This window comes from Onychostoma macrolepis, chromosome 03 (assembly GCF_012432095.1).
Source record: "Onychostoma macrolepis isolate SWU-2019 chromosome 03, ASM1243209v1, whole genome shotgun sequence".
Taxonomy (NCBI): Eukaryota; Metazoa; Chordata; class Actinopteri; order Cypriniformes; family Cyprinidae; genus Onychostoma; species Onychostoma macrolepis.
In genome coordinates this window covers 22749911-22766391 of record NC_081157.1, presented here as the reverse complement: position 1 = coordinate 22766391, position 16481 = coordinate 22749911, and the positions used below count along the sequence as shown (strand labels likewise).

General features: G+C 37.3%; 1 protein-coding gene and 1 pseudogene across 4 annotated transcripts; both read left to right on the top strand.

Annotated features, from left to right (window-relative positions):
- Nucleotides 1–223: 223 nt before the first annotated feature.
- Nucleotides 224–13767, top strand: LOC131537895 (cytochrome P450 2K1-like). 4 transcript variants are annotated; one of them, XM_058771591.1, is made up of 12 exons: nucleotides 224–934; nucleotides 2609–2772; nucleotides 2862–3024; nucleotides 3131–3280; nucleotides 3362–3522; nucleotides 3628–3813; nucleotides 3993–4134; nucleotides 7315–7499; nucleotides 7613–7754; nucleotides 7837–8099; nucleotides 8875–8978; nucleotides 13277–13767. In XM_058771591.1, the coding sequence occupies exons 1-10, from the start codon at nucleotides 808–810 to the stop codon at nucleotides 8022–8024; spliced, it is 1608 nt and encodes a 535-aa protein (XP_058627574.1). In that variant the 5' UTR covers nucleotides 224–807; the 3' UTR covers nucleotides 8025–8099; nucleotides 8875–8978; nucleotides 13277–13767. The 4 variants fall into 4 exon arrangements, with proteins under 4 accessions (XP_058627574.1, XP_058627576.1, XP_058627578.1 ...); XM_058771593.1 differs by lacking the exon at nucleotides 224–934 and adding an exon at nucleotides 1861–2084; XM_058771595.1 differs by lacking the exon at nucleotides 224–934 and adding an exon at nucleotides 1862–2084 and having other exon boundaries at nucleotides 2663–2772.
- Nucleotides 8989–15327, top strand: LOC131534859 (cytochrome P450 2K1-like; annotated as a pseudogene).
- Nucleotides 15328–16481: the final 1154 nt, after the last annotated feature.

The window sequence follows — 16481 nt, the reverse complement described above, 5'->3', positions numbered from 1 at the left end:
TTGACCATTGTTTGCTATTCTGAAAAATTTTGCTTTCGTTTTTAAATCTTGTACAATATATTTTTACTTGCGTTTTTAAATTTTGTTTTCACGCTTGTTATTTTTTTATCCGTGACTGCAATACTTTAGGCGGGAATCTGATCCCATACCCCCCCTCCTCAGACTTGACTCACAAGCAGGTTGCCAGATTAATGACATCAACAGGAACGAGCGCACATGACGATGAATACAATTAAATACGCTGTGTTTTCTGCCAACTGGCAACCCGCGGTGCCGAAATACTGTATAAACTACTATAATACTGGGTAAACTGGCAGTGGGGGGGTTTCACAAACCATAACAAACACAGACATTCCGGGCCGAATGCACATTTTCAAAGGAGAATAACTGACTGTAGCATTATTTTTCAGATAAACAAGTGTGTTAACTTAGCATGTTTCTTAAATATCTGCAAACATATTATGGTATTTCTATGCTTTAGTAGAGTCAAAATCCTACATACAGCACCTTTAACCTTTTCAGTGGTGAGTTTAAAATATTCCAGCAGTCCCCCCAGAGTGAGTTTTTTTTAGGCGACCGTTATTTTAGAACGTTTCCCCTTAATGTTTCCATGGCGACGCGTCATGATTGTCACGTGACACACCGCGCCCACAATAACACTGTATGACAGATGTATCGCTTTTATTTCGTTTTTCCTTTTTTATTCAAAATATTCATAAACTTGCTTACCATATAATCAACTATCTGATATTCCGATTCACAAATATGTGCAAATGAGTGTGTTTTATCGTTTAAAAACAGTTCTAAATGATCTTGATCGTGATCTGTAATGTGATATGGGCGCCGCCATGTTTGTTCGCGCTGCAGTTCAGAGAGTCCTATCAGTCAGATTTATATCACGTAAATTCATCAATTTCTCGCAAAATACATGCAAGTAAGTGGCGGGTGAGATGGGAGAAGAATAGAGATAACTTTATAGTTACTTACACTATGTGTATTTGATCTTAATAAAACACGTCTGAAAATTATATTTGAATGGATTGTTATTGCTGCTTCCATAAACATCTGAGTGTATTTTACGAACTCTAAATGTATTGTTTTACTAGTACTTATGTGTATTTAAATGTCTAAAGCATAAAATAAACATTATGTGGTTAAAAACACTGCATAGATGCGATTATATGACAACTGCAGCTGCATCTCAGCATCAGACAAAGTGCGAAAACGCAGTTTGAATTTGGCAGTTATGCGACGTCACCGAACGTTCTAAATCCCATATGCAGTGTTGCCGCCAACTTTCGATGGAAAGTAGCTAAAGCCAGTTTGAAAAGTCGCTAAATGTCGCTAGATGACGTCACACGCTAATTAGCATATTCGTGACGTCATCACGTCATATTGCCTTTTACATTTGTTTGTCTCTCTGTGCTCATACTGTATTTTAATGCAGCTAAATTCTCAATAAAACTGTTTTCCTTTATATATTTTACTGTTTCTGTTGTCAATCAACGGGATAAATATGAAATAGTGACTGAAATGCAGCCCTTTAAGACTACATAACCAGCTCTCCCTTCCAAGAAGTTACTCTGCACAAAAATCCTATTTTATAATTGAGCCGTCGTCTGATCAAATAAAATAATACACACAAGATAAGACAAGACAGAGACAATTCCTGTTCTGTGATTTTGGCTATATTTGCATGTAAAATTAGAGAAGCAACATAGTATCTGTTTTAACTGAACGCGCTGCTCCTCTCAGCCGCTCGCTGAACAGAGCAGACGCAGAGAAAGAGGTGCGTGCACCCTGACCTCGCGCCGTTGCGGCAGTACCAGCGATCACAGAGACTCGCTAAGGTTTGTCCAAGAAGTCGCTAGATTTGTCGCTAGTCGCTTTTTTGGAAAAAAGTCGCTAGGGGGGTCTGAAAAGTCGCTAAATCTAGCGACAAAGTCGCTAAATTGGTAACACTGCCCATATGTGGGACCTTACCGCTCAAAAGGTTAACAGGAGTCTAACTTGCAAGTAAACCACTGATTCGCCAAACATGCTTTCCTGCAGTCCATGTTCTTCTGACTTTGGACTATTTTGTAGTAAGTAACAAATATGCTTTGGGAAAATGTATTGGAGTAAAAGTAAAAGTTGGCTGAAATATAAAAACTCAAGTAAAGTAGATACTCCCATAAAATACGTAAGTATTATTACTTCGTTACAGTACACCACTGTAAATCTAAAAAAATGCATAAATTAAATCAAAAATCAAATCAATATCTTTGTAGCCTATATATAGTATCGTTGTAAATAAAAAGTTTGTTTGAATTATATTACCTCTATGTGATGTAAAAGGTGTTTATATTATGTCTATTTTTTTAGTTGCTTTTATGGCATTAGTATTCACATTTTACCTTCATAGATTCACTGAAGAGTCCCATGTTGTACCACGATGCTGATGCAACTACATTCTCATGGTTACTTTGTTTTGAATGATGAATTCTCCCTGGATTTACTTGAGGTTCCTCCCATGTGTACATATTACAAGGGTTTGAATGCAGCAGAGCATCTGTGCCGCACTGAAAAATGGCTGTTGTTGAGTCTCTGCTGTATTTTCCCATCACAGTTACGCTACTGGGTGCTTTGCTATTGTTATTGGTCGTATGTCGGCTTTCCTCAGAGTACAAATCTCAGAAAGAAGGGAAAGAGCCACCGGGACCCAAACCACTGCCGCTGCTGGGGAACCTGCTGACTCTTGACCTCACGAGACCCTTTGACAGCCTTTGTGAGGTGAGAACTTGACTTAAACACATTTAAACAGTAATAGTAACCTAACATTTTGAGATTTGTTTGTAAATGTTTTTCTCTGTGTTCTCCAGCTCTCTAAAACCTATGGGAACATATTCCAAGTGTTTTTGGGACCTAAAAAAGTTGTGGTATTAGTTGGACACAAAACTGTTAAAGAGGCTCTTGTGAACTATGCGGATGAGTTTGGAGAGCGAGATATTACACCTGGTTTTAGGATACTTAATGATGGTCATGGTAAGAATAACTAAATGTTTTGTGTTGAGTCCTTGGTTTATGGTTTATTAGGACTTTATAATTTCCAGTTACTAGGCTCATGGTCAGATGGTTTTGTGTTGATCAGGGATCCTCTTTTCCAATGGAGAAAGCTGGAAAGAGATGCGACGCTTTGCTCTCAGCAACCTGCGGGACTTTGGGATGGGCAAGAGAGGAAGTGAAGAGAAAATCATAGAGGAAATTGAGTATCTGAAAGGAGAGTTTGATAAGTTTGAAGGTACAAGCTGAGACACGCATGGAATCATGCTCTTAGTTTATAAAATCCATTGAGAGACGGTTTGTTATTTCCTCTTCACAGGGAAACCCTTCAACACGACACAACCTGTGAACTACGCTGTGTCAAACATCATCTCATCGATCGTGTACGGCAGCAGATTTGAATACACAGACCCTCAATTCACTGCAATGGTCGACAGAGCAAACGAAAATGTTCGTGTTAGTGGATCGGCATCTATGATGGTATGGAAGTGTGATCTATATATTAACCAGGAATTATGCGGTGACTTTGAAATTATTTTTTAAATCATTAATACATTCATATCTTTCTCTTCTCATTCTTATAAGCTATACAACATATTTCCATGGTTGGGTCTGTTCCTGAACAGCAAAAGGATTATTGTAAGGAATTTGTTGAAAAATAGAGCACAAATTGTGAAGTTGATTGCTGGACTGCAGGAGACACTGAATCCACACGACCGCAGAGGGTTTGTCGACTCCTTTCTCATCCGCAAACAGAACGAAGAGGTACAGGTACCATGTGGCATAGAAATACAGGATCAGCAGCTTTGATGATTAAACTGAATCATATACAGTTTAGTTGAGAATTTTGAATTAATTATAATTAATGAAATACTTTGTAACATTTTTTTCCCTCCTTATATTAGTAAAAATAATGTTTTTGTTTTGTTTTGTTGGTTTGCACTTGTCAGCAATCGGGCAAGAAGGACTCACACTTTCACCATGATAATCTTCTCATGACGGTGGGAAATCTCTTTGTCGCTGGTACTGACACCACAGGAACGACCCTGCGCTGGGGTTTGATGCTTATGGCCAAATACCCTCATATACAGGGTAAAAACACAGTAATGTCAAAACTTTTGGTTACACTTTATTTCGATAGTCCACTTTAGACATTCTACTATCTAAGTAACTTTGTAACTACATGTCAACTAATTCTCATTAATTTGCAATTACATGTCTACTAACTCTCAGTAGGGTAGGTTTAGGGTTAATATAATAAGTTGACATACTTGCAAAGTTTCTCATACTCAGTATGTTGTATGTTGTGGACCCATCAAAATAAAGTGTTAGAAGATATTAAGCAGACAGTCTACTAATACTCTTAATGACTGCTAGTTGGCATGTAGTTGCAAAGTTACTTACTGTTAGTAAAACGTCTAAAGTTGACTATCGAAATAAAGTGTTACCAAAGTTTTTCCTCAGTGCTGAACAGTGTTGGGGAAAGTTACTTTTAAAACAACATGATCTCACAGAATTCCGTGTAATGACCACAGACTTAATTAACCCCCGAATCTGTGGCATCACGGAATCGCCGAAAACTCCGTGATGGGCTCACAGAAGTGATACCAATGTAAGTCAGTGACAGGCATCAGCCGTGCTCCACGCACGGATCCACTGGTTCAACACTTTAAATAGGAAACCCTTAGCATCAATATGCCGCCGCGATACTGGGAAATTTATCGTCATCATTATTGTTCAGAACTGGGTAGGTTTAGGGTAGGGCTGGGGTCAGGTACTCCAGTCAAAGTATAAATTTATATACAAAATATAACTGCATCGGAGTCACTCTTTTTACGTGGTCCGATGCAGCGCTGGTGTTGAACCAGTGAATCCGTGCATGGACCACGGCTGATGCCTTCTGTGAGCCCATCACGGCATTTTCGGCGATTCCGTGATGCCACCACAGATTCGGGGTTAATTAAATCCGTGAACATTACACGAATTCTGTGAGATCAGGTTGTTTTAAAAACAACGCATTACAATATTGCATTACTCCCTAAAAAGTAACTAATTGCGTTACTTAAGTAATGTGTTGTGTTAATTTTGCGTTACTTTTCCTCATATGGGCTGGTTTGTTTACTTATTTTTAATATAAAAAAGTTCTATTTTTCACAAATATAAGCCTTTACACACCAGAAGTGAAATAAACAAACCTCAGGCTGAAGGAAATGTAAATTCACAACTGTACAGCAGAGGGCGCAGCTCAAACCAACCTGTAAGCGAACCTTTCAGCTTTCATTTTGAGGAATACTGAATCTGTTTTGTCCAAGTTAGATGAGTAAATGTATGTTCACATTGAGTCTAAAACTACAGTAACCATCGTGTTCACACAGCAGTTTCTCCCGATTTCACTCAACATGGAGACAGTAGAGCGGTCAGTCAATAAATGGGAAAACAAAGTTACTGGCATTACTTTTTTGTAAAAGGGACCTCTGATAAGAAATGCGTTACTTTATTAGTTGCTTGAAAACAGTAATCTGATTACGTAACTTGCATTACTTGTAATTAGGGCTGTGCAATTAATCATATTCGATTATCATGCGCATCTCGTCAGTAAAGCCGGTTTCGTGATTAGCAGTAAGTCGCCATCACCTGCTTTCAGATGGAGCGGCAGTTAATACACAGAGCCGTAGTTCACTGACAAGCTACGCTAAACCGTGTTCATAATCGAAGACTAGATTATGAGCGCGGTTTAGCGTAGCTTGTCAGTGAACTACGGCTCTAATTGAATACGATTAATTGCACAGCCCTACTTGTAATGCTTAACCCCCAAAACACTGTTGTTACATTCCTTCCCTGTCTAGGGGTTGGGGGAAAGGTGCAACAACAAAAAAAAAAGGTTTTTGTGGAGGTCATCACTCCTGTCCCAGCCAGCAATCACCACACAGATTTGAAATATAATTGATTTCTTTTGATTGACTCTGGATTAGGAGAAATAAAAGAGGAAGCAAGAACCTTCAAGAGGGGACCAGGCCAAAACAACAAACAAAATAGGACTAAATGTTGGGAGGATCAAACTAACTGACCCGAATAAAGAAAATAGAAATAAACAACATAACTTTTACCTCACTCCCTATCTGACCAAAAACAGGAGAAAACACAACTAGCAAAAGAAAATGGCATCCACCTCTCTACAGCTGCCACAATCAAATACAAGCAACAAAGGAATTTGAACAGTATAGTTCAGAGTCAAATTATAAACAGATTAGATTTTGTTAACAAGGAAAGCACTTAGTGACACAAACTCAAGGCTTTAGGCCCTCACAACAGTCAACCAAAACACACAGGCTCAACAAACACATGCTGGGGCAGGAGGAAAGACTCTCTCTCCTTCCTGGCTTTCCACCTCAGCTTTATCCACCAGCTCCCATCTCGTCAACCAATCAGGTCACCCCCAGAGTTTGGTTTTAATTGGGCACAGCTGATGTCCATACCTGGCAGAAGGGAGGACTGAGAGAGAGAGAAACCAGAGAGGGAGTACAAAACAACCTGGTGCAAAACAAAAATAAAAAACAAAGTACATCCACATTGCACCAAACAAATAAATGGTGACCACATACATCACAAATGTAGATCGTGAATTTAACAAATACGTCCTGGGACGTAACACTGTAAAAAAAAAAAAAAAAAGTTGAGCTAACTTAAAATTTTAAGGCAACCAGCTTCAGCAGATTTTTGAGTTTTCTCAACTTGTCGTTTTAAGTTTATACAACAAAAATGTGAGAATCTCCCACAAAAATAAGTTGAGCAAACTCAAAAATCTGCTGAAGCTGGTTGCCTTAATTTCAAGTTGGCGCAATGTTTTATTTTTATTTTATTTATTTATTTTTATTTTACAGTGCACTGATGCTGGATTCAAGTCCAAAAGAGAGAGAGAGAAAAAAAATTGGTAACACTTTATTTTGATGGTCCCTTTTGAACATTCTGTTGACACTAAGTAATGTTGCAACTACATGTCAACAAACTCTCAATAGAGTATTAGTAGACTGTCTGCTTCATATCTGCTAACTCTTTATTGTGTCGGTCTGCCAACAGACACTCTACTGACTGTAAGTAATTTTGCAAGTACATGTCAACTTATTCTAACCCTACCAGTCTATTGATACACTACTAACACTCTAATGAGAGTTAGTAGAAATGTAGGTGCAATGTTACTTATAGTCAACAGAATGTGTTAAAGGGACCATCAAAATAAAGTGAAACCAAAAATGTTATTGGATTTGTGTGCAGATCGCGTTCAGCAGGAGATTGACAGAGTGATCGGTGGACGTCAGCCAGTGGTGGAAGACAGAAAGAAATTACCGTATACAGATGCCGTGATCCATGAAACTCAGAGAATGGCTAACATTGTACCCATGAATCTCCCTCATATGACCAGCTGTGATGTTACCTTTAATGGATACTTTATCGAAAAGGTCAGAAGAATAAATATTTTAATAACCAAGTGAAAATATAATGGAGGCTACAAGTGCTCAGCTTGATGTTCATTTTAGTTTTAGTTTTGTTCTGTTTTTTGTCCATTTTCTAGGGCACCACTGTAGTTCCTCTGCTGACGTCTGTTTTGAAGGATCCAAGTGAATGGGAAAAACCAAACAGCTTTTACCCAGAACACTTCCTTGATGAGAAGGGCCAGTTCGTCAAGAGAGATGCTTTCATGCCCTTTTCTGCAGGTACTTTTTAAACCTAAACACCCAGTGTTTTGAATAAATAAACATTTGAATTGTAATTAAACACATTTTTCCTCTCTCTCAGGACGCAGGGTTTGTCTTGGAGAGAGTTTGGCCAGGATGGAGCTCTTCCTGTTCTTCACCTCCTTTCTTCAGAGCTACCGCTTCACGACTCCACCTGGAGTGTCTGCAGATGATCTGGATCTCAAAGGAATAGTTGGAGTTACATTAAATCCTTCGCCACACAAGTTGTGTGCGATCAGATGTTCCTGATACTTGACAATCAAAACATATTTGACCTAATTTTAAATAAGAATTTGCATGATTTGATGAGAAAATGCACAAAATGTAAGTATGCAAATAACTTCAAAAAACCTGATAAGAAACAATCACTTCTGTTGTTTTTGCATAACATGTCTTGAGCAGCATGTACATGTTGCATTGGTTCATTTTTCTGTTGTAAGGTAGGTTAACCTTAATTGTGCTGTAATGTTAAAGGTAATTAACAAATGTTTCTCAGTTTTTTAAAACTTGGTTTCACACAACAATCTAAACCTCCATAAACAAGATTAATTTACTTGAGAGGCATAATTGTGTAACTGAATACATTTACATTTACATTATAAGATACAAAATTGCCAATGAGATAATAAACTTCATCTGTGCTGAAAAACACTTTACTCCTTTTGCTATTTGGCAGATCTTAAGCAATTTTATTTTTTTCATTACTGAAAATATATTTGCTGTACAAAAGCTTTGTAATAATAATAAAAATGCATTTCAGTGCAATACAGTTAATGTTTTAAAAATAGATAATTTAATGACAGATCAGGGTTAATTTGGATTTTTACAAATATTTTTGGGTGAACTGTTGCTTTAACTGTAATCTACTGTGCATCTATAGCTACAACATTGGACTAGTTTATGACAGTCTCCGCCTCCAACACCAAACGTAGCTACTTCCACTTCATCTGTGCTGCATTTAAACTGCACAAACCTCAAGGTCTTATGGGTATTGTTCTGTGAACATAGCTTTCATGGAAGCACTTCTTCAGGTTTCCAGCACAGGAACATTAATCTGCTGCTTGCTTCTGCTCTTAGCTGTTTATCTACTGTTCTTCAGGTCTCAGAGAGACGAAAATGAACCTCCAGGGGCCAAAACCGTTGCCACTTTTGGGAAATCTGATATTTTTAGATATCAGCAAACCACACTTGAGCCTGTGTGAGGTAAGTATGAATGACATCAGTACTATTGGGCAACAGGTTCAGCTTTGTTTCTGTTGGTTTAGAGAACTACAAAGTGTTGTCAGACCTGCCTGGTGAGTTTTTTAAAGGTCACAATTCTGTTTTTAAACCTAACCATTTTCATTTTGTCAAATGCTTTTAATGAAATGTACTATATAAATATATATATAAATATGTTAAACTGTTTTAAATTACTTTTTTCCCCACGTCAATCTAGACTCCATACACCATACTGACAAAGCAAAAATTGTTCTTCGCAAATTTATTTTTCTAAAACTGAAATAAATACATAACAAAAGTATTCATACCCTGAACTAACCGTTTGATGCGACAAGCTTAGATTGGATGGGGGCAGACGCACATTTTCAGGTTTCTCCAGAAATATTTGATTGGGTTCAAGGCCAGGCTGTGGCTGGGCCACTCAAGGACATCCACAGAGTTGTCTATAAGCCACTCTTGCTGTGTGCTTATAGGGTCACTGTCCTGTTGGAAGGTTAACCTTCTGCGCAGTCTGAGGTTCTGATGCTCTGGACTGGTTTTCATTAAGGCTATTTCAATATTTTGGTGCACTGAGCTTTTCTTCTACTCTGACTAGTCCCACAGTCTCATGAGTCCCTCAGTCCCTACCTCTGAAAAACAGGCCCACAGCATGAGGCTGCTACCAGCACACTTTATTTTTGGGATGGTACTCTGCAGGTGATGAACAGAGCTGGTTTCCTTCAAACACGATGCTTAGAATTGATGTTCATCAGACCAGAGAGTCTTGTTTCTCACAGTCTGAGGGTCCTTTAGTTGCTTTTTTGTTTTCATGTGTCTTAACTGAAGAGAGGATTGAGTTTGGCCACAACGCCACAAAGCCCAGATCGATGGAGTGTTGCAGTGATGTTTGTCCTTCTGTAGGTTTCTCCTGTCTCCACATATGATCATGGAGCTCAACTAGAGTGACCATCAGGTTCTTGGTCACCACACTAACCAGAACCCTTCTCCGCCATTTGCTCAGTTTGGCCAGGAGTCCAGCTTTAGGAAGAGTCCTGGTTGTTTCAAACGTCTTCCATTAAGGGTAACAGAGACTGCATGCTTCTGTGAAACTTCAATAAAGCAGAATTTTTTCTGAACTTTTCCTCAAATCTGTGGCTTGACGCAAACCTGTTTTTGAGCTCTACAGGCAGTTCTTTGGACTTCAGGGCTTGGTTTTTGCTCTGATATGCATTATCAGCTGTTAGACCTTTTATTAAGACGTGTGTGCCTTTCCAAATCTTACCCGTTCAAATTAATTTGCAACAGGTTAACTTCACCTGGAGTGTAGTAACATCTACAAGCAATATGAATGCTCCTGAGCTAAATTTCAACTGTCCCAGTATGAATACTTATGCAATGGAATAATTTTAGTTTTTTATTTTTAATAAGTTTGCAAAGATGTTAAAAACCTGTTTTGTTGCTTTACAATCATGGTGTATGGAGTGTAGATTGATGTGGGAAAAAAAGTAATTTAAAGCAGTTTAACATAAGGCAGCAACAAAACGTGGGGGGAAAAAAACGAAGGGGTATGAATACTTTCGCAAGGCACTGTATATACAGTATATTGAGAAAAAATTTTACTGCGTATTACTAATCAAAAATTAAGTTTTGATATATTTACAGTAGGAAATTTACAAAATATCTTCATGGAACATGATCTTTACTTAATGTCCTAATGATTTTTGGCATAAAAGAATAATCAATAATTTTGACACATACAATGTATTTTTGGCTATTGCTACAAATATACCCCAGCGACTTAAGACTGGTTTTAATATGATTATTTAATGCAAATACAATTTTAAATGTGGCTTAAGCAGCCAAAGATTTTTTTAAATTTTTTTTTTTTTTTATGATTACTGTGTATACAGTATCTAAAGCTTGCATATGATTTATATTTATGCATTTGGCAGACACTTTTATCCAATATGGCTACTTCATTTTTACTGGTTCATGGGATTAGAACCCATAATTTTGGAGTTGCTAGCACCATGCTTGACTATTTGAGGTACAACATTTGCATTTACATTTATGCTTTGAATGTTATTCAAAGTAACTTACATTTCATTCAGCTGAGTACATTTTGCCAGCACATGAATTCCCTGCAATCTCAGAAATAAAGGTACAAAAGCTGTCACTGGGGCGGTACCTTTTCAAAAGGTACACTTTTGTACCTATTAGGTTCAAATATGTACACTTTAAGTACTAATATGTACCTTTAAGGTAACAAAATGGACCCTTTAGGTACAAACATGTACCTTTTGAAAAGGTACCGACCCAGTGACAGCTTTTGTACCTTTATTTCTGAGAGTGTGGGAATCGATCACATGACCTTGGAGTTACTGCGTTACTAGGGTCATGCCCTACTGGTTGAGCTGCAGGAATGAAAGAATATGATATCCATAAAATAAATTTTAGAAATTAAACTTTATAGGTATTATATTTGCCAATGGAGAGAGTTGGAGAGAACTGAGAAAGTTTGCTCTCACCAATTTACGAGACTTCGGGATGGGAAAGAAAAAAAATTGAGGAGAAAATCATAGAGGAAACATGCCATTTACAAGAGGAATTTGTGAAGTTTACATATATTAATTTAGCTGATATTTTCACGAATAAAGAATACAACACATGATTTATCATAAAGAGACAGTTACAAAGTTACAAAGGTCTTACAGACAAACTTGGGGATAAATACAGTGATGAGCAGGGTTAGCAATGGACTGAACACCATGGCCTGTTCTTTTATAGGAAAACTTTTTGAAACCACACAGCTGATGAACTATGCTGCCTCAAGTGTCATCTCTTTCATTGTGTATGGACGAAGGTCCGAGTATACAGACCCTCAGCTACGAAATATGGTGGATCGAGCCAATGAGAGCATCAGGCTGAGCGAAACAGCGTCCGCGCAGGTTCACATATGATTTCAATATAATCTGTGGTTTACAGCGGAATACAGTATTGCAGTATGGTGGTGGAAACATCTCATTTTCTCAGTCGGCAACCTGTTCGCCGCTGGTATGGTACGGACACTAGCACAACACTGCGCTGGGGCTTGCTGCGTATGGCCAAATATCCACACATACCATGTGGCATTTGTGGCATAATGTTGATTACCAGACAAATAAATAAATTTAACATCAAACTCAATTTTCTTTAAAAAAAAATAAAATTGAATTTTGTTGCCATGACAACACCTAAAACAAAAGTAAATTTGATTCTTTTAGACAGCTTTAGGTATGATTCACACAGAACATGTTCTTGTGTTTAAAAACAGCAGTGGCATGACAAAATAACGCAAGTTTAACATGCTATTTTATAGGCTAAATAATGCAGAACTCTTCAAAGAACTTATTTTTTTTGTGTTCAATTGCACTGCTTTTCCATTGTTTCTCTATGTAATCATGCGCTATAGATAGATGGATGATTGACTGCTGTGCTTGAGTCTTGCACAGGCAGCGTTTACGCACGAAGGCACCTCACAAAACTGATTTCGGACTGGCTTCTGAGGCAGCGTAAAGGTTTAATGATCTATAAATCGAAAAAGCTTTGGTGATAGCTAAGCGAGTATTTAATTTAATACTGATTTCTCGCTAGAAATAACATCAAAAGTGCAAAAAGTTGGTCAGAAACATACATTGACACGCAAACTGACCACTAAATGCAACTTTCAGATGCTATTTTTATTTTTTTGCTCAAGCGTCACGGAATGGAATGCACAGGATTGTGGGATATCAAAGGATACTGAAGGATCGAGTACGTCTATTGTATCCTTTATCTATTGTATGAACATTGAAATCAGACGTGCCTTGATGCCTTCCTTCCTACCGTGTCCTCCGAAGGCAACATTTTCCAGGTTTTGGATGCAGCCTGTGTCAAGTTAAACATCCGCGTTCCTTGCAACTCAAATACCTGCGTTTTAATGGAAGTGCTTTTATAAAATTATACACTTAACATTAAAATAAAAAAATCCTTCAAACATGGGCCCCATTTAAGAGCCTCTGTATTTGTTTTTATAAATAAAAGGAGAGATGAATGAGAATTAATTTTGTGGTGACGTTTATGCCACAAAATTCAGTAGTTGAACTCATACTGAACCTGGAATATTTCCTTTATCAAATAATCTCAATATTGGTTTTTGGTTATGAGACATGAAATTTTCTGTCTCTGTGTTTGACTTGTTAAACATACTTTGGATGTTTATCATATCTTTTTCTGGTGGACTGAGTTAAAAAAGTGACATTTAAAGAGTGTTGTGTTTGCAGATGGGGTTCAGGAGGGGATTGACCAAATGATCGGTGGACGGCAACCGGTAACAGAGGACAGGAAGAACTTACCGTATACAGACGCTGTGATTCATGAACCCAGAGATTTGCAAACATAGCACCCATGAGTATCCCTCATATGACCAGCTGTGATGTTCACTTCAATGGCTACTTTTTTAAAGTTTAGCGTACTGTAAAATAATATAAAAAACAGAACCAGTTCCTAGTGAAAATGCAATTTTCCCCTACATTACCCCATTCCACCAAAGTATAATAAAATAATATATAAAAATGCACATAAATACATTTCCATTTTTGTGAGAAACATTAAGACGTGATGTTTTTCCTTGAGCAGGGCACGTGTGTATTTCCACTTCTAATGTCTGTACTGTGGGATGAGGATGAATGGGAAACACCTCACACTTTTAACCCCAAACACTTCCTGGATGAGCATGGCCGATTTGTGAAGAGAGACGCCTTCCTGCCCTTCTCTGCAGGTACTGTAGGGCTTGATTGTCCTCTTTATTAAAGGAAATATCCTTTTTAAATGGTCTCAAATAAAGTTAATTATCCAAGGCTTCTGGCTTTGATACTTTAAAGTGAGTAAAAAGCTATAATATTTCCAAAATTATTCAGGCATACAATTATTTAGGCATAACACATAACATTTAAGGCCTATTGAAAACAAGATTTTTTTCACACATTTTTTTCTCTTTCTCTCTCTCAGGCCGCAGGGTTTGTCTTGGAGAGAGTTTGGCCAGGATGGAGCTCTTTCTGTTCTTCACGTCCCTTCTTCAGCATTTCCGCTTCACTCCTCCTCTTGGAGTGTCTGAAGATGATCTGGATCTCACTCCAGTACTCCAGTGGTGGGCTTCATCTTGAACCCGGCCCCACACAAACTGTGTGCAGTCAAACGATTGTGAAAAACTCTTATAGTAAAGTTAATATAGTTTTTATGTGTTTGAACAAATACAGGAATGTGGTTGGGAACCCCCGTTTTAAATATTAACCAGTGCTAAACTGCTCACTGCATCTTAAAATTAACAACACGAACCATCAATGCATGAATCAAACTAAGAATGCCAACAATTTCTTTTCCTGCATCATTTTTTATATCCATGTATGTGGTAACTGCAAGTTGTCTGCCCCAGTATTATTCTTAAGACCTTGGCGTGTCCTGAACATCTGGACTCATAATGTCTGTTTATCCTGTTCAGAGCTGGTTTTATGTTATATGCACCAATACACTTGTTGCTTCATTATTTATCAGAATAACAGAATAAGTTCTAGGACTGCATTTCTAGGACCATATTGTTTGTGACAGCGCCATCTAGCCAATTCTATTCAAACAGTGGAGACCTGATTCAAACATCAAACAGATGCAAAGACTAGATACATGGAAACTATTCATTTTTTTGTCTTTCCATCTTATTTTTTTGAGTGTTTGAGGGGGTGTCAGCAATCTCCACTTAGCCTATTTTGCTGTGCAAAACAGTTCATTGTGCTGCTGGATGTAAACTGGTATATGTATTTTAAATTATTTTACATTTATTAATGTACTAGCGCAATTGTTTTACCGATTACTGCACTTTATGTGTCACACCTCAGATGCGAAGCGCTGCGCTGCAGCTAATGAACTGAAGTCTTGCAAAGACACAAGTCTTTCTTTCCAAGAACAACTTTTTAACAACTTTTAACAACTTTTTATTAAATTTTCTTAGTAAAAAAACAAAAAGCAACTGTGCAAATTTAGAACCCACCCCAACCCAGCCCACCCCCTGGTAGACTTAAAAAAAAAAAAAAATGTAATTAATTTTTACAAAGATTTTGGAAAAGATGACACAACATTAAAAGCTGAATGCCAGAAATTTACAGTTTTCACATTAGATTCATGTATACGAGAAGTTGAGAGTTCCATCGAGATGACAAGAAAACTGAATTTAAAACCAGAATATATATATACTGTATATATATATATATATATATATATATATATAATATATTGAAATACATTAGGTTAAATATTTCGAGAGGGTTATCAATAGGTATGTTTAGGGTTAGGAGTTGGAAAGGACAATAATTAAGTGTAGCTATACAATTTAACAGCTACATATTTCCTTAAAAAATAATAATAATATACAGAATTTAATAGCATGTGCTATAAAATAGTATGTGCCGCTAATACATAAATACATACATACATACATAAAATAATAATAAAACAAACAACAACAACAAAAAAAACGATAGGGTCCTAGAGATGCGGTCCTAAAACTGCAGCCTTCAGTTGTGCAGGAAGCACATTTAATTTATCCACCTAACTGCTGTGGCACGTGTTTCTCCCTGTATCAACTCTGGGTGAATTTGCAGATAACACTGTTTTTACACGGCATGATTTTACTCATTCCCCTTTCAGCTCCAGTGTCGAGAGAACAATTCGAAAGGAAACTGATTTTCTACTGTTTATTGTTAATCATTTAACATAGCCAGTTATATTTATCTTAAGAATTGGAGCACAGGTTTTATCAGTTGGCAATTTTCAATGCACATTTAAGAGTGCCTGTTTTTAAATTCCCTAGCCTTTACTTTCAGTCCACAAGGCTGGTCAGGAGTTCTCATCTCATCTCTCTCTGAAACAAGGAGATATAAACATTGTATTTGGTTTAACTGCTGTACACAGACACACACATACACAGTTTGTTATCTCTCACCTTCTCCCGCATTCACTGATCCACCACAATAACAGAACTTAAGTTATTAGCTAGTTATTTTGGCTTGAGAAAGCTGAATACTGTTATATATCTAAACTTGTTATTATTCTTCTGAGACCAAGAACTTCCAACTGTAGCCTATAATCTCCTATGGCACCAAACTCGTCAGAGACCTTGGACCTGATCTGTATTGTTTCTAATAGAAACTTTCTATGTCTTTTCAAAATAATGAGACTTACAGTTTTTATATAAATAATTATCAAAAATCAAAGATTTCCCATAGGCTCTACACTCTCAGAAATAAAGGTACAAAATCTGTCACTTTTCAAAAGGTACACTTTTGTACCTATTAAGTTGAAATATGTACACTTTAAGTACTAATATGTATCTTTAGGTACCAAAATGGACCTTTTAGGTACAAAGATGTACCTTTTGAAAAGGTACCACCCCAGTGACAACTTTTGTACCTTTATTTCTGAGAGTGTAGAGGACAA